This window comes from Notolepis coatsorum (assembly GCF_963971535.1).
Source record: "Notolepis coatsorum genome assembly, chromosome: 1".
Lineage (NCBI taxonomy): Eukaryota > Metazoa > Chordata > Actinopteri > Aulopiformes > Paralepididae > Notolepis > Notolepis coatsorum.
Genome location: NC_140165.1, coordinates 31,697,409 through 31,716,627, shown reverse-complemented (window position 1 = coordinate 31,716,627; position 19,219 = coordinate 31,697,409). Strand labels below are relative to the sequence as shown.

At 41.4% G+C, this 19,219-nt stretch overlaps 1 protein-coding gene across 1 annotated transcript in view; it reads left to right on the top strand.

Moving 5' to 3' along the window:
• LOC311229008 (protein mono-ADP-ribosyltransferase PARP14-like) overlaps positions 1–19,219 on the top strand; it is a gene marked incomplete at its 5' end in the record, with an annotated part of 133,212 nt that overhangs the window by 27,569 nt on the left and 86,424 nt on the right. Inside the window, one exon of the mRNA XM_084314999.1 lies at positions 6,531–6,752. Coding sequence (XP_084171125.1) covers positions 6,531–6,752 — 222 coding nt within the window. The remainder of the gene's footprint in view (positions 1–6,530; positions 6,753–19,219) is intronic.

The following is a 19,219-nucleotide window of genomic DNA, read 5'->3' as shown; positions in this document are numbered from 1 at the left end:
TCTGAAGGAAATCCTAACATGCAAGGTGTCTAAATGATGTGTTTCTTAATGGGGAATTCAAATATGAGTTCATTTTTCAGATCAGATAACTCTAACCTACATCATTTTGGATTTCAAAATGGCAGATTTGACCATTTTTCACCCCTTGGCCATACATGGATGCCAACATGAATCTGAAGGAAGTCCCATCATGCAAGGTGTCTAAATGATGTGTTTCTTAATGGGGAATTCAAATATGAGTTCATTTTTGGGATAGGATAACTCTAACCTGCATAATTTTGGATTTAAAAATGGCTGATTTTACCATTTGAACCCATTGGTATTGTATTACAAAATTGCCAAACTTACCCATGCCCTTTTCAAAGATAAAAAAATATATGGGAAATCATTTATAATGACAGCCATCAAATTTATTAACAAGTGAACTGTATATAACTGGATACAACTCCAAAGATCAATCATAATAATAATAATACTAACAATAATAAATCGTATTTGTAATGCACACAAACACCTAAGTGCTAAATCTCGATCTCCTGACTTCTTGAACTTTGCCAGGTTCCAATGTCTTGATTGGACTCATTCTTGGACAGCAAGGTCTCCTACTGTACTGCTTTAGCCACCAACCTACAAACACAAATTTAAAGTCAACGTCAGCCATAAATAGGTTAGCTCTTTCCAGAACTACTCAGAAGAAACCTCAGTAACCATTTTAACAAACGTCTCAATGTATTGAGAAAATCCATGGGGCTCCATCAATCCTCTTATCTTCTTGAATTTGATCAGGTTGCACAAGTCCTGCTTGGATTCATTCTTGGACATCAGCCTCCTGCTGGTCTCCTGAGCCCTGATCCCTCCATCCCTTTTTTCTTGTGAAAAGTACTTAGCAGAGGCCTCAGTCACCATTTTAACAACCCTCTCGATGCTTTGTGTGTGGCAAGGCCAGTCGAGAACCTCCATGGGGGTGTTGATGAAGTTCTTCACCTCGGAGGTGCTTAGGGAGTAGGTGAGAGGTGACTGACACATCTTCTGACCAGCTGATTAAGCCACCAATGCTGGAAGCATCACTATTGATGTGAGGTGTTCTTCTGATCCTGACAGAGGAGTCTCCCAGCTGAGTGTCTGGATCCCCCTCTCCCCTGATGGCCAGGATTCTCTCCACCCCCTCAATTCTCTCTTTTTGATCCTCAGAGCACAGCAGTGTTTGGAGGATGGCTTCACTGTGGGCATACCAAGCAGATCTTCTCACAGTTGGCATCACAACATCCAGCACCTCCTTCCTCTGAGACTTGAGGCAGTCCAGCTGAAACAGGATGTGCCTAGGCCCTTCAATCCAGGAGTGCTTGACCTTCATGTTGAACCAACATGGATAATACACTCCAATGATGAATTCCACAATGCATTGTAGATTATTCAGGTTATTTCTTTTAAATTGATGCTTTGACACCCAAATTGATGCTGAGGCGTCTGTTTGCTGTGGTTTACCGGTCCAGCAGAGTCAGCCTTGCAGAAAGCACTCTGTTGTGAAGGATCAGATTAAACCGAATATATATATTTATTTATGGATATATATTTAATAGTATTTGTATATCGTTTGATATCCCTTGTATATTCTTTGTACATATACACTGAATATCCCTTTAGTCTACTAACAGCCCATAATAGTTTCATTCTCTCATTGGACAAGAACTTGGCGTCAGCAGCCAAGCCCCTTGGTTCAAGTTCAATCGTGCCGACGAACATGTCGTTACTAGCCCGGTTCCGCGTAGGAATACGTCTGGCGAAATACGAATGGTACTATTTGTTCACAGCGCATATATATATGGCGCAAGTAAAGTAGAACTTTCTTTTAGTCCCTTAGCCCTTAGTTCTTTACCCTCCAACCTAGTGGCAAGACGTTAAGCCTCACCCACGATACACGTGTGGTGCAGTATGGTCAACTTGGCCTCAGAATGGCATTGAGACATCGTGTGGATTAATAGTTGAATTGTCATAGTTTGGCACTATACCGTCGAGTGGGACGTATTTCTATTAAGTTAATAATAGTCTATTATGTATGGTGCATCGTTCGGTTAGAGTTATACAGTGAGTAGTACCCCCATCGTTTCCTCGCGTTATCTAGAGTCTTAACCAGGCTGGGCAGACCACGTGTGGTGCTTTCATCCGAGGAGTTCTGGGCTAGGACGAGTGGACCTGCACATTGGATTACCTTACCCGGACGACGGCGAGCCCTACACGGCTTGGATTATCTACTTGCTTTGGGTGCTTTGATTTATGCCATGGATAACAGCCAACACTGGTGAGTGTTGGAACTACCCCCCGAGAGGAGTCCAGGTGAGACGGCGTTCTACCCCGAGTGAGGTCGCCTCACGTCTCTTCGTTGTGGACCGGCAGCTACCGTCTACAAGAGGGCCCAACTGTATTCATCTGTGGACCAAGGTTCTGTGGGCACCGTGTTCAGCACTCTGAATTCTCCCAAGAAATCGTTGGCCAGATGGGATATCGCCGGCGGCTCTCCTAACCCCCCCCCCCCCCCTACTGACTTACAACCAGCAGGACCCCCCTTTAGTATATCCAGCTATAATCATTAAGTACCATCGCTATAGTTCCCTAAAGAAACAGGTTGTATACTTGCTTCCTGCGTAACCAGAGATTGGACATTCAATGTTGATTTGCCTACGAATACTCATTTGCCTTACAAGTGCATTCAAATCATAAATGTCATTAAGTGAATGTTGTATATACCCTTTGCTATATATTAAATATTCGACTTATACATTTGTGTGGACTTGGTTTCATGGTGGGAAAGTGTTCATCATATCTATATCATGTACTGTGTGGCCAGTAGTTAAAGTACATAAAGCGGTAGTGGTTTAATGATACCATACTTATCAATACAGTCAGGGAATTGTACCCCTCAGTTACACACTCCATCCCTGATTGCACAGACCAGCTTATAGCCATAGTGTTGATCAGTTGAGAGATCTTTAATGATCTTCTCAGGCAGCTTGATCAGCGGAGGGCCAAGAAAGATCCTGGTGAAGTTAGGATTGATCTCCAAGTCTGTAACAGAATCAAGGAGCTGTCCTATTGGCCCAGATAATTTGTTGTCTGACAGAGTAGCCCCATCAACTTCAACAATGAGACGGCGCAGTGGAAGTTCACCAGTGTGCAGGTTGCATACCAACCAGACCAGCTTTCTCCCCAGGTGCAGCTCCAGCTTCTGCATTACACCTGCATTCACTCCAGTGTTGACATTGGTTGAGACATTGGTTGAGCCCGGAAAACAGGACCTTAGCAATCTACTCTGCATGGGACTCCTCTTTAGTTGCTTTCTCTGGTGTAACGTGAAACAGATAGTTGCTGCCAGGCTCACTAGCAACACTATAGTGTTCTTCCTTGATCTTTGCAGGAAAAGATTGGTCACTGCCCTCAGCTTCCATCATCACATTGGTCATGTCAATCCGCCCATCAAAGAGGATACAGGAGATCCCCCCCCTCCTCCCTGCACTTCTCCTCAAACTCTTCCCCCAGTTCTTGCATCAACTTTTCTTGTGCTCTCTTAACCTTGTTCTTATCAATCACTTTACTTGTGTCATCTACTCATCTTCTAAGATGAGTCCTGCATCATCAGAGCTGCAGTTGCTATAGCTGCAGTTGGCCTTAGCCCTATGCCATACCTTACACTAGCAAGGGCGATGTTTGGAATCTCATCATAATTTTTCCGTAGCTTTGCTGAAGTGTGGCACCTAGGGTAAAAGGGTATGGTAAAATCGGCCATTTTGAAATCCAAAATGATGTAGATTAGTTATTTTATCCTAAAAATTAACTTGCATTTTTATTCCACATTAAAAAACACATAATTTAGACACCTTGCTTGTTAGGATTTATTTCAGATAAATTCTGGCACCTGTGTATGACCAAGGGGTTCAAATGGTAAAATCTGCCATTTTGAAATCCAAAATGATGTAGGATAGATTTATCCTATCCCAAAAATGAACTCATATTTGAATTCCCCATTAAGAAACACATACTTTAGACACCTTGCATGTTAGGATTTCCTTCAGATTCATGTTGGCATCCATGTAGGGCCAAGCGGTGAAAAATGGTAAAATCGGCCATTTTGAAATCCAAAACTATGTAGGTTAGAGTTATCCGATCCAAAAAATAATCCCATATTTGAATTCCCCACAGAAAAACACATATTTTAGACACCCCACTTGATTGATTTTCCAAAAAAAAAAATATGGCCCGCCCTACCCCTCCACACTCCGGAGCCACGAGATAGCTAGCTTCGGCTAACAGGGAAGGCTTTTGGCTAACCACTGGGCCGCAACAACCATCGAGCTGATAACAGGAGAGATCGGTAGAATAATGAATTTAGTTTCTTCAAGGACTTTCCAAGACAATTCAAACTGTTTCCATCTTGTTGTACGAGTCTATGTTTATGGAGAATAAACATCACCATCGGAAAGAAACCAGTGTAGATTATTCTGATTACGGATGTACTAATGGGGTGAGCTAGCGTGTGACAGCCAGTATGATAAGTGGAGTATAAACAACACAACGCAGAGACTTCACGGAACCACAGTTCCCCAGGCCATCAGGCTGCTAAACGAACAATAATCACTATGCAACAACCATCAAATGCACACAGCACACACACCCACACGCACATACTCACTCAAACAAACAACACACTGCAGCACCCACTCTCCACACTTTAGATCACACAAACACACTTACACTTTATATTTATTGATAAAGGATTTGCACTACAACTCGTACACCTACTGTGAATTGTACCTAAATTGCACCTTGTCCCATTTCTCCATTTCTGCCTTGCACTATATAGTATTGTATATTAGTACACTGCACAGTATTGTATATTGTATGGTAACTACGTCTATTCTGCATCGAACATTGTACATATGTCTAAACTGAACACTGTGACCTCATTTTTTTACGTCTAATTTTACTATGTTATTTTATTTCATACTTATCTTGTCTTGCACAGTCTCTGGAGCGCAACAGTAAGAAGCATTTTGTATAAAAGTATTCTGTACTTCTGTATGACAACTATTAAAGAAACTTGAAACTTGAAACACAGGTGATGAGTTGATTAGAGGCTGATGACACCCAGAATCCAACAATGTCCTCTCTGGTGATGCAGCAGGCTCTCTGTCCTTCAGTAGCTCCCTCAGCTTTTGCCACACCTCTTCCCTCTCTGCTTTGGGCAGGCACCCAAGGTCCTTCAATCTGGGATCTAGAGCTGTTGCTGCCATGCCAGGTTTGTGTTCTCCTTTTGTCTGTTGAGGCCCTCTATGAATGCACCTTTAAAGCGCACTATATAGGTGGGATCAATATCGGAGACCTCCATCGTACGCAACAGGTTGCAAAGTGCAGGTAGCACCACAGAGCAGGACACATATTTGCCTTCAGTGGGTCTTTGTTGTGCTTAACCCGCTTTATCATTTCGATAGTTGAATCCCAGTGTGTGGGTACGTTCTGGATGAGTGACTCTTCTGCTTGCCCGTGAGAGACTTGCTGAACTTTCTGCTCCGCTGTGTTTGAAGGACTGTTTGAAATGTCAGAATACCTTACAGGACTTGACTAAAGTGCCGTCAAACCCGCTGTCACGGAGAGACACAGTGATTACCATCTGTATAATATGAGCTACATTCATCATGAATGAAAACATTTATTTAAAAGGGACACAACGGCTACATTGGACCGGTCACAGTGGACAGACCAGATGTGGTGTTTTGCCTGTTTATAGCACAAGTGCTAGTTTTCAACACTAGTCCATTGAGGCTTTTCTAAAATATCGAATAAAATGAACAGTATCATACAGAAGTCAGCGAATAAGGGATCTACAGTAGGCGAAAGTTGACGAGCAAAAACCAGAAGTGAATCACACTTGAGAATGAATGGCCATGGATGAGGAAATAGATTTTCATGAGCTTTTTATTTATTTACCTTTTTCTCTTTTTTGGATCTCTCTCAAAGACTCATTTCTGAATGGATTTTTATCAAATTTGGACCTGTACTACATAAGACTTCAGGCTATGGTGTTTTCCAGCTTTACCTATTTTTTTTTATATTGCAACCACTACAGAAAAATGTGAGCACATTAGTTCAAGTTCAACTCAAGTTCAGACCTCTGTTACTCTATTTCATTAGCACTAAAAGTGATTTTCCTTTTTTGCATTAGTAACTTCAGAATATTATCTTTCAAAAGAGACCAGGCTCATGCATGTGTATAGTATAAAGCTAAGCTTTGCAAAATAAATTGCCACAGTTCTGTTCGCCTGTCTTTTTTACAATAATTGTTATGGTTTTATTGTTTTAAAATCCCAATAATGTTGAGGGTTCACCGGGAACATTGGGTGAGTAACAGAAAGGCAAAACACCACAGTTAAACACAAGAGTTAAAGTGTGCTCGGTGTGCTCTCCGACCACTTCAAATAGGCTTGTCTCGCCTATTGAATTTAACTGATAAAGTGTCCTGTTTAATGACTGGTTTCCAGGTCTTGAGAGGAATGGTGGAAGATTGCTTGAGCCAGGCAGAGGGCAACGGTCTTGTCTCCATGACCTTCCCTGCCATTGGGACAGGAAGCCTGGGCTTCCCCAGAGACCTTGTAGCCTCTCTGATGCTGGACGAGGTCCTCCGGTTTAGCAGTAAGAAACTGCCCAAGACCCTGAAGATGGTGGTGTTCATCTTTCACCCGCATGACGCACAAACCATCCAGGTAACAGGACACCTCAAGTCATCTCCATAGTGATATGTAGGTAATGTATACACCAGGGTTTCCGCTAGGAAAAGATTTCACGTGTCCAGGAAGATTTCAATGTCCCGGACAAATGAGAGAAATTCCAGTAAAATATTAGCTGTTTTATTGAGCTTATTGCAACGTTATACCTGCTGCTTAACACAATGGACGCCACACCCAACATATATTTCGGGTTAACTCGCCATCGCTTGAGCGCCAAACCCGAGAAAAGTCGGGTTTTCATCGTTATTTATTTTATTCGCTATATTTCAACCTTTATTGAAAATCGTAAGCATCTGAGGTTTCCCTCATTTACAGAAACGATGATTGTACAGTACATAATAAAAACAATATTCAAAGAAATTTAAACACCAGAGTAAAGAATTAAAAACGTTTCAAAATTATTTAAAAAGATCAACTAAAACAGTTACAGGTAGTCACACAATGGTCTGAAATCATACGTTTAAACTAGAGGTGGGCATAGATTAATTTTTTTAATCTAGATTAATCTATCTGCAATCCTGGATTTAATCTAGATTAATCTAGATTAAAATGGCTAAAAAAAAAAAAAAACTGCCGAAGGCATTCAAAATATGTGTGTTCTACCCAAATAATGACCAGAAGTAAGTCCTTACTTTTTCTTTCCTCCTTATGTTGGTGGCCCATTACACCATGAGCCCATCTCCCGTTTCCAAAATGCATTACAGACTGTTTGAAAAAGCTGTTTTGCTATGATAATTGGTAATGAAATATCAAAATAATGTTCAATAAGATGTACTTGTGTTTAATAAGTTGTTTTATTCAGAAGTTAACACAAATAAATAATATTACCAGTACAGTACTGTAACTGAGGGGTACAATTCCCTGACTGTATTGATAAGTATGGTATTATTAAACCACTACCGCTTGTACTTTAACTTCTGGCCATCCAGTACATGATATAGATATGATGAACACTTTCCCACCTGATGAAACGAAGTCCACACAAATGTATAAATCGAATATTTTATATAGCAAAGGGTATATACAACGTTCACTTAATGACATTTATGATTTGAAATGCACTTGTAAGGCAAATGAGTATTCGTAGGTAAATCAACATTGAATGTCCAATCTCTGGTTACGCAGGGAGCAAGTATACAACCTGGTTCTTTAGGGAACTATAGCGATGGTACTTAAATGATTATAGCTGGATACACTAAAGGGGGGGGGGGGTCCCGCTGGTTGTAAGACAGTAGGGGGGGGGGTTAGAAGAGCCGCTGGCGGTATCCCATCTGGCCGACGATTTCTTGGGAGAATTCAGAGTGCTGAACACGGTGCCCACAGAACCTCGGTCCACAGATGAATACAGCTGGACCCTCTGGTGGACGGTAGCTGCCGGTCCACAACGAAGAGACGTGAGGCGACCTCACTCGGGGTAGAGCGCCGTCTCACCTGGACTCCTCTCCGGGGGGTAGTTCCAACACTCAGCAGTGTTGGCCGTCATCCATGGAATAATCAAAGCACCCAAAGCATGTAGATAATCCAAGCCGTGGAAGGCTCGCCGTCGTCCGGGTAAAGTAATCCAATGTACAGGTCCACTCGTCCTGGCCCGGAGCTCCTCGGATGCAAGCACCACACGTGGTCTGCCCTGCCTGGTTAAGACTCCAGATAACATCAGGAACGATGGGGGTACTGCTCACTTTATAACTCTAACCGAACGATGCACCATACATAATAGACTATTATTAACTTAATAGAAATACGTCCCACTCGACGGTATAGTGCCAAACTATGACAATTCAACTATTAATCCACACGATGTCTCAATGCCTATTCTGAGGCCAAGTAGGCCTTACTGCACCACACGTGCGTCGTGGGTGAGGCTTCACGTCTGTTACTAGGTTGGAGGGTAAAGGACTAATGGACTAAAAGAAAGTTCTACTTTACTTGCGCCATATATATATGCGCTGTGAACAAATAGTACCATTCGTATTTCGCCAGACGTATTCCTACGCGGAACCGGGCTTGCCACGACATGTTTGTCGGCACGATTGAACTTGAACCAAGGGGCATGGCTGCTGGCGCCAGGTTCTCGTCCAATGGTAGAATGAAACTATTATGGGCTGTTAGTAGACTAAAGGGATATTCGGTGCATATTGTACAAGGAATATACAGGGGATATCAAACGATATACAAATACTATTAAATATATATCCATAAATAAATATATATATTCGGTTTAATCTGATCCTTCACAACAGTACAGTATCTAGCACACTCTCAGGAGCAAAACAGAAAGAATCATTTCAAACTTGAACTATGTGACATGGCTTGAATCAACTGCTCCAGTGGAGTTGCTCAGTGGCCAATGGTGTCAACTGTGGTTGTACTGGGCAGCTCCCAGGTGTGAATGGAACTGTGTGAATGTGAAGCAGGGCGTTCCTGAAAAAGAGCATCTGTGCTCAGCGAACCTACCCTGGGTAAATAAAGGTAAAAAAAAAAAAAAAAATTAATTTTTTTTTTATAGATTAATGCGTTAATTATATTATCGTGCGATACTAGTATAGCGTTAACGCAGCACGTTAACGCCGTTAACGGCCCAGCTCTAGTTTAAACATTCCAATGGAAGGGAGAACCTCCAATTTCAGTGTGAGTTGAAGGACATTCCATGAGTTAGAGGCATCAAAGGAAAAGGCTGACTTCCCTAGCTCAGAACAAATTTGAGGAACCCTAAGAACCATCCAGTCATTCGATCGAGTTGAATAGGTTCCAATATATAATATATAAGGGCTTTAAAAATAAATAAATACCAGTGTTTGTTGCGCCTTTCTGCAAGAGAATGCCAACCCACCCTATCATACAGGACACAATGGTGAGTATCATATCTGTCACCAGTTATAAATCTGATAGCTGAGTGATATGCAGAATCCAGAGGTTTAAGAGTTGATGCCGCAGCATGCCTATAAATTACATCACCATAGTCCAAAACTGATAAGAAGACTGATTCAACTATTCTTTTTCTACTAAATAGAGGAAAATTGGATCGGTTTCTGTACAGGAAACCAATTTTCTGTTGCAGTTTAGAGGCAAGATTGTCCACATGGAACTTAAATGTTAATTTCTCATCAAGCCACAGGCCAAGATATTTATACTCAGTGACTCTCTCTATACAAGAGCCACTGACGGTAGATATCCTCACATCATCAAAGTTAATATTCCTTGCTCTTGAAAACAACATAAACTTTGTCTTACTAGCATTAAGAACCAATTTAAGACTAGTAAGGGCATCCTGTAGAGCATAAAAGGAAAGTTGCAATTTCTCAATGGCCAACTGTACAGAGTCTGCAATACAGTACACAATTGTGTCATCAGCATACAAATGGGCATGACATCCATACAAAGAAGAAACAATATCATTAATATAAATTGTAAAAAGGACAGGACCCAAAACTGAACCTTGTGGCACACCTTTAGTCATGGCCAAGAATTCAGATTGTGCTTGACCTAACTTCACACACTGCCGCCTAGAAGATAGATAATCCTGAAACCAGACACAGGCATTATCATCAATGTTATAGTTTCTTTAGAAGTAAGTAGTGATCAACTGTATCAAACTGTATCAAATGCTTTTGATAAATCAACAAAGAGGGCAGCACAATGTTTCTTCTTATCTAATGCTGAAATAATGTAATTTGTAACCAAAGTGATGGCTGATGTTGTACTATGTTTGGCTCTAAAAGCAGATTGTTGAGAACTAAGTATGGAGTTAATTGAAAGGTAAAATGTAAGTTGTTTGCTTACTAGTGTTTCCAAGACTTTAGCTAGGCAAGGTAGCCTGGAGATAGGACGATAATTATCTAAGTTATCCCTATCACCTCCCTTATGTAAAGGAATCACCCGTGCAGATTTCCAAACTAGAGGAAATCTACCTCATGAGATAGAGAGATACAAAATATAAGTAATCTGTTCAGCGATAACTGGTGCAGCCAACTTAATAAAAAAAGACACCTGTAGAACACTTCATTGCAAAGCATCAAATACAGCTGACTGTGTAAAAGGTTGAAAGGAGAAATGGGAAGTGACGCCCACAGGGTACAAACAATCAGAATCAATAGGACAAGGTGCGTGATTACCAAAGCAAGCCGCATTTCTCGGAGACGCTCTCTGATTGGCCGACGCCTGTTTCTACACTGGTTAAGCTTAGGCACTCTTCGAAGTTGGTTAAGGTTAGAGTTTGTCTTGGAGCGTGACGGCAAGTTCTTTCAACGGTTAAGCTTAGGCACTCTTTCGAAGTTGGTTAAAGGATAACTCCAACATTTTGGGAAATTAGCTTATTTAACATCTTCCCTGGAGTTAGACAAGAAGATACATACCTTTTTTGTCTCTGTGCATGCATTTAGCTTTGGGAACAGACGCTCCGTTAGCATAGCTTAGCTTCATCACTGGAAGTGAGGCAGGACAGTACCCTGACGTTCCCTACAGGTTTGTTGATATTCTCATTCCTTCAAAGGATCTGAACCGATTGAAGTTTATGGATACCATGACTTAAAATCCTCTTACCTTGACGATTAAAAGCCTCCCCAATTTAGAAAACAGTAATCCAATGGCTGGTATTGATAATATACTACCAACTACTGAACGCTCGGAGCTAACCGGAGCTAACGCAGAACAGGATGTGTAAAGCAAATATAATGACTTCCTTTCTGGGGTTTTCAAAATAAAAGTGCGACGTTTATAGCAGCGGAAAACGTTTATTTTGTACATTATCTAACGTTAACACGAACCTAAACTAACTTTAGGTTAGTTGTAACGTTAGTTTAGGTTCGTGTTAACGTTAGATAATGTACAAAATAAACGTTTTCCGCTGCTTTAGACGTCGCTCTTTTATTTTGAAACCCCCCAGAAAGGAAGTCATTGCTCTTGTTATCTGCTTGAGTGTCCGGTTGCTGGTTAGCTCCGTTAGCGTGCAGTATATCAATACCAGCCATTGGATTACTGTTTTCTAAATTGGGGAGGCTTTTAATCGTCAAGGTAAGAGGATTTTAAGTCATGGTATCCATAAACTTCAATCGGTTCAGATCCTTTGAAGGAATGAGAATATCAACAAACCCGTAGGGAACGTCAGGGTACTGTCCTGCCTCACTTCCAGTGATGAAGCTAAGCTATGCTAACGGAGCGTCTGTTCCCAAAGCTAAATGCACGCACAGAGACAAAAAAGGTATGTATCTTCTTGTCTAACTCCAGGGAAGATGTTAAATAAGCTAATTTCCCAAAATGTTGGAGTTATCCTTTAAGGTTAGAGTTTGTCTTGGAGCATGGCGATAGAACGCCAGGTAGTTTGCAGGCTGTTTGACGTGGAAATGGGCAAAGACACAGCTCGTCACGGATTGGGCAAACGCGTCAGTGGCCAATTGGAGAGCGTCAGTCAGTGCCAATCAGAGAGCGTCTTCGAGAAATGCGGCTTGCTTTGGTATACACGCGGACAAGGTCCATTATAGTTCCTATTAAATAAATTACCAGCCTCTGCAAAATGCCTATTAACACTTTCAGTACCGGCCATTAACATGGTGAAGCATGGTTAAATGCCACCACCCACTTCAATGATAGCGTTGTGAACGCATAATCTCTGTCTTAAATTATGGCTATGTGTCTAATCTGTCTGTCGCTTATCAATGACTTGTTTGCAGTCAACATTGTCGAAACGGATTGTTTTTTTAATCGGTTCATTTCCGTTTTATAGCATTTTGAAAAGCCCTCGTTTTCAAGGAAAATATATAGATTCCGTGATAAAAGGCATTTACTGGAATATTCTGGAATACACAAACACGTTGTCATTTTTCTGCCCATTTATGAATCGTTTTAAAATAAACGCTAGATTATCGATATGTGTACTTATGCACGCTATAGAGGTGGGCTGAAAAATCGATTCTCTCATTTCCTCATCAGCGATCACAGCCACACACACACACGCATAGGGCAAACGCTTATATATAGGTGCAAATAGCTCTGATTATCCTAAGACTGGTAAAATAAATTCCTTACCTGAGATCAGATGTTATCCAAAAAGATTATTCCAATTCCTGATCGCCATTCCAAATATCGATCACGCTTATTGATTACAGTGTTGGGTACTGTAAATACATAATCCACGTGTTTTCCGGGCCGGCGAGCACAATGGATTCTTCAGTTGGCTTGAGGGAAAAGTAAAATGAGGAAACTGGCCACCCCCCCTTCGTCAGTGTAAAGTAATGGGGTGCAGTTACACAGGGAGAGACGATAGGGGGCGGTATCTTCCCAATTGAGCTCAGAGAGACTCTGCAGCACTAACCCGAGGCTCGATTGATGAAATATGAATTCAAATCGCCAATAAATTTAAAAAAAATTACAAACAAACGCTATATAGCGTCGGGGGCACTCAAAGGTCGGCCTGAACTAACGACAAAACGCGTCCATGGCACTCAATGTGTTAAAGGCAACACAAATTGCACTCTGCTCAGAGATCACACAGTATTCAACTTTAATATGAGAGGGTAAAGAATTAGATGATTTTATTTTGTTCACATTCACCGCACTCCAAAATTTTGCCGGCTTAGAGTATGAGTTTGTAACCAACTCCAGATAGTATCAGTTTTAGATTTTCTTACTACTGCAGTACATTTGTTCCTAATTTGCCTAAAAGAAAGCCAATGTTGAGGGTCTCCAGAACGCCTAGCTCGAGACCATGCAGCATTTCTGTCTTTAATTAGGGTTGACAATTCATGAGAAGTCCTGGGCTAACTGAACATCAATTTCAGTGTTACAATAAGTATTAAAAAAAACAAGATTGTCTAAAAATGATTGGTGATTAAACGATTTAAAATTCCTACTTAAAACTGTGAGATCTTGTTTTTGGCAGTCTCGTGCTTCTTACACAGGCTGTGGGGCAATGGTCACTTATGCCTAAGTCAAAAACCCCACAAGCTGAGATCCTGTCATATTTATTCACAAAAATAAGATCAATAAGGGTAGACCTAAGAGTAATTTTTAAGGTTTGGCCTGGTGGGCTCAGTAACTAACTGGGAAAGACTGAGGTTACCACTGATTTCTTTAAGGTGCTTTGCAGCACCACTCAACCAGTCAATATTAAAATCACCCATGACGATCACCTCAGAGTCAATATATTGCGAAAGGAGCTCAGCTAATCTATCTAAAGAGCTAGCATCAGCAGAAGGGGGTCTGTAGACACCAATTACATATATAAAATAGTTGATCCCCAACTCGACCTTTTAAAACAAGTACTTCAAAACACATTGTGATAGTGACAGCATTAACAACAGAAGCCGAAAAACAAGATTTAACATAAATAACTACCCCACCACCCCTACCTACCCTATCAATTCTAAACACATTAAAATCATGTAGATCTATTGTGGAGTCGGAATCAGATTTCTTCAACCAGGACTCAGATATGACCAATATATCTGGATCAGCCTGTGCTACCAGTATTCTAAGATGGTCCAACTTCTGGTGCTGAAGGAGACTTCTAATGTTCAGCTGAATCAATCTCAAACCTTTCCTTTCTTTAAAGGTATGTGGATTATTTAAAGAAAGTGGTGTGGAATCTGACTCGCGTGACAAGGAAATAGAAGACTGTAAAGTGACTGATATTAAGTTGGAGTGATTTACAGTATGCCAATGTGTTGAGTAATGATCATGAACCCTATCAGAAATCACGACTTCTATATTAAAAGTAATAGGTGGTAGAGGGAGATCAGACAGAGTAAAAGCAGACAACATAATAAGTGTTGGAGGAGGAGTGTTTAGCAGGACCCATTATAGGATGCTCCTCATAATGACCAGGAGAAGATTCTAGTGCAGGGTCATGCTGAGGTAAATATCAATCTAAGTTAAATGTACTGGATATAATTACGTGTAAGCTGTTGAATGCCCCTTAGACTGGGATGCAGGCCATCCAGTTTATAGAGGTAATTTCTGGTCCAAAAGTAATCAAAGTTACTAATAAAACCATGTGCAATTGCAATACAAAATTATTTTAGCCATTCGTGGAGGCTAAAAAGACGGCTAAAATGTTCAGGACTTTTTGAGGGAGCTGGGATAGGACCAGAGAACACACAGGTTCTACCCAGGCTCTGTATTGGCATTGCCAGAGAATCCAGCTGGTCACGGAGATCAACAGATGACGTTGTTGGTACCCACGTGGATAATCAGATCAATGAGCACTGGGATCAGTTCTGAGATGTCTGAAACCTTACTGCCTGGGAGGCAGAAAGTGACAGCACCTGGGAGTTCAACATGTCTTACAATGGAGTCACCAATGATCAGCACTTCAGGTTGACCATTCCTGCAGCCCCCACCCGTAAACAGAAAGTTTGGGGTGAAGAAGAGTCCGACTGTTAGCCACATCAGCTGGAGCAGCAGTTGAATGCGATTTACCTGCGCAGGAAGACGGCCGCGAATCATCACAGGTGATGTAAGATAAGATATTCCTTTATTGATCCCCTTGGGGAAATTCAGGCATCATAGCAGCATGGGGGAGGGGGGGGGGGGTACAGGTAGTAAAACAACACAGTGTACAGGTAGTAAAAAAACAACACGGGCAGTGTAAACAATTTGATCAATATGGTCAATATAATTTACTATCTGACTAGCTGAAGAAATATTCACAGTGTCACATAAGGTGCAGTATGCATAAGGTAGTGTTATAATTTACTATCTACTGAGTAATGTCATCATCGCTGGCCACAGCAGTGCTGATGAGAGGAAAGCTGGAGGCCGGCAGGAGAGGTCCCGGAGTTGAAGACAGCAGTCAGAGAGCAGCGCCGACGGCGCTTCCCGCTGGACACAGGGGACATCGGGGAAAACCGTCTCTTTCTCACCGAGCTGGAGAAATTCACTCCAGAGCAACCGGCTACAGGCTGCTCCAAAAAAGCCAGACAGACAGTCGACGCGCGGAGCAAACTGGTTGTACAGCAGAAACGGGTCATCATCCACGACTGGGGAGAACAGGGGGAGCGATACCCTTCTTCCTTTACCCTGTTTTACTACACACGACCAAGGAAGAGGAAGCGCAGTAGAAGTGGGGTTTTACAGGAGATCCAACCGGGAGACGAGCAGAGCTTTTTGCTGGATGATGTCGTCCAGGAGGCACTCGATAGTACGAAGACCACACCTGAGACTGGATAACTCGGTTTCCACTGTGGTGAGTGTAGACATCTTGTAAGATAGCTTTTCATTCTCACCGTATAAAACGGTGTACACGACGGTCCAATAGCTATCCTAGCCACCAGGCTAAAGGCAAGCCTAGCTAGGTTAGCATTAGCCGGTAGCGTTTAGCTGTAGCTATGACAACAACAAGCCCTGCTAGTTTAGATCACGTCAAGTCAGAGTCGCATAAAACCAACAGCATAAACGATAAAAGCAATAAAGTCACAATGATCAGTTAAGATCAATGGCTAAAAATATTTTAAAAAAATAACGTAAAAGAAAACAGCCAAGAAAGTTTGGGAGACACCGGTCCTCAGAAAACACGTCCGTTCACGTCGAGCCAGCGTGATAATTCATCCATCCAGCCTGATGTTATCATTGGGAATGGGTCTGAGATCGCAAAAGTCCAATACCGCCGCCTAACGCCTTGTGGTCGCTATCCCGACCCCTGGATCATGTTCACGGCTGGATTACGTTGGAAACATGATCGCATGATCATGATAAATGATCAAGATAAAATATAACCCCCCCCCCCCCAAACAAACACACACAAGTAGGTCTACATAGACAGCACCCATGCCATACGATTTCTGGTATAGAGAAAACAACTAATGACAAGAAGAATATATAATAAAATGAAAATACAATAACAAAATACAACAAGCCATCAGACCTTCCTTGTAAAGGAAGCCCATATGGGAAATATTGGTGATCTAGGAGATGAGATTTCAGTGCTCTTTTGAACTTCAGAAAATAAAATTCCAAAATATGTGGAGGCAAAGAGTTCCACAACTTTGACCCTCTGTAGAGTAAACAAAACTGAGATTGGGAAGTGCGGGAAAGGGCTCTGTTTAAAGAACTATGCACAAATAAACCAGTCTGAAGATGATTCACTTGATAAACACTGAGTATACCTAATTTATGGAATAGAGGCTGAGAAGAATGACTTTGTTGAACACAGCTGATTATTTTTAGAGCTAGTTTCTGCAGACGGTATATGGGCTCAAGTTTGGTCTGATGAGTACTACCCCAAACTAAATGACAGTAATTGATATATGGGTAAACCATAGAGTAATATAACATTGTGGCAACCTCAGTGCTCAGCAAGTGACGTGTTTTTCCAAGAATACCAATACTCTTAGCCATTTTTGTAGTTATGGCTGTGATATGAGGTTTCCATGATAGGGATTCATCAAGCAGAACACCAAGGAATCGTGTAGAACACACCCTAGCTATGGGGATGTCATTGATCACTACTTTAGATTAGGGATGCACGATAATTATCGGGCCGATAATTATCGGGCCGATATCAGCAATTATGACGTCATCCCGATAAACCCGATAACGTTATTGATAGCTCCGATAATATATAATAAATTTTTTGGTTAAAAGAAATCCGGTGTGGGTGGATTTGGATGAAGGGCGCTTGTTTTTATTATAGCCTCCTCCCGTTTTGCCAGTACTGTGGTACGATTGATAGCGTGTGGTTTAGGAACAGGGAGTTTTTCACAAATCCAGCGCTCCCTTTCTTGGCTGTGACGTAGTCACGTTACATTCGGAGGCAGACAGTCGATCTGCCAATTACGTCCCACCGCTTGCACCCACCTCTTCTTCTTACCACCAATCAGAAGCTCTCGTTCGTTTATTTACCTCCGGATTGTCAGCCATTATTCTACTCTGAGCTCAGGCTAATAACGTTTGCTCCCCGCCAGCCACATTGACAAGTACCAGCGCTTATACATTACTGGCAAATGTCTTGTTGCACTTGTGGCAACGAGGGTTGTCAGCATCGACTTTAGTAAAATAGACCCAGACTTTTGAACGTTTCGTTCTGTCCGCCATGATGAGAGCAGAGCTGTCTGTACTCGGCAGCACCCGTGTGTGTGTGTGTGTGAGTGTGTGTGTGAGCACAGCCCGCTCCTCGCGCAGGCAAAGACACCGAGGCAGGAGAGATATAGAAAACGGCCAACAAGATTAGTTTGCGACGTTTAAATTCCTAAAAAAAAACTCCATAATTTCTCGAGTACCGATAGCAGTACCGATGACGTCGGAGCTTATAAATACTAAAAAAATAAATAAAAATTGATCAAAAAAATTATACATAAAAAAAAAAATTATAATACAATAAATATCGGTTATCGATATCGGTTATCGGCTTGTGGGATATTTGTGGATATCCTGAATAAGAATGTTCTCAGTCAACCGAGGTTTGGATAATAACAAAGGTTTATTAACCAAACAGATCTATTTCCACACGTAAGCACAGAATGTCGAATCAGTGTACGCACAGGAAAATCGGGATTCACCACACGTGCGTACGCAGGTTCTACGCACACCTGTCATGATGAATCCCACCTTGGCCCTGCGCCGAGGCTCGTGCACACTTTCACGTATTTGCATACCAAAACCGCCCCGATTAACCATATACGGTAATGGACACCCCCATGAAATGTGGAAGAATGGACTAAACGGAGGGTGTTGTACACTGTCGGATATTATACCTATTAACTTCCTAAAAGACCATTGCTGCCTGGACACCGCAAACACTAATAAAGACCATTAACCACTGTTTTGCCGTTGCCCGTTAGTGTCATTAATGCATGCTGGAATAAGAATGCCTTTCTTAATCTATTTTTAATATTAATAATTATTATAATACAATAAAAGACAGCTCCGTCTTTTAATACACATATATTGTACAGTAGCGTCAAATAAATACTACAGTCCCCGCTGAAATAAAGGTTCTGCAGCACATACCAGCAGTGATCTACAGCATAAAAGATAGCCACTTTATAATACTATTCTGAGTAGATAATTCATCTGTATCGCAACAGAGTCACGGATCTGGTCGGGGCAGGTATCATTATGTCGGGAAAATCCTTATGAAATAAACAAAAGTGAATTAAAGAATTTAAAAACAAAGTTTAGCATATTAAATTGTTTTATAAGCTTTCTGAGTAGATCATTCATCTGTATCGCAACAGAGTCACGGATCTGGTCGGGGCAGGTATCATTATGTCGGGAAAATCTTTATGAAATAAACAAAAGTGAATTAAAGAATTTAAAAACAAAGTTTAGCATATTAAATTGTTTTATAAGCTTTGAATGAATGAATGAATGAAAACTTTATTTAACAGATTGCAGAATGGGTACAATACAGTACGGCTCAATACATACAATTGTTAAGGGGATGCAGACCTGAGAAAGACGTTTGTCTTGTTTCCATCAGGGTCCCCCATTTTCAATTCATATAGACATAT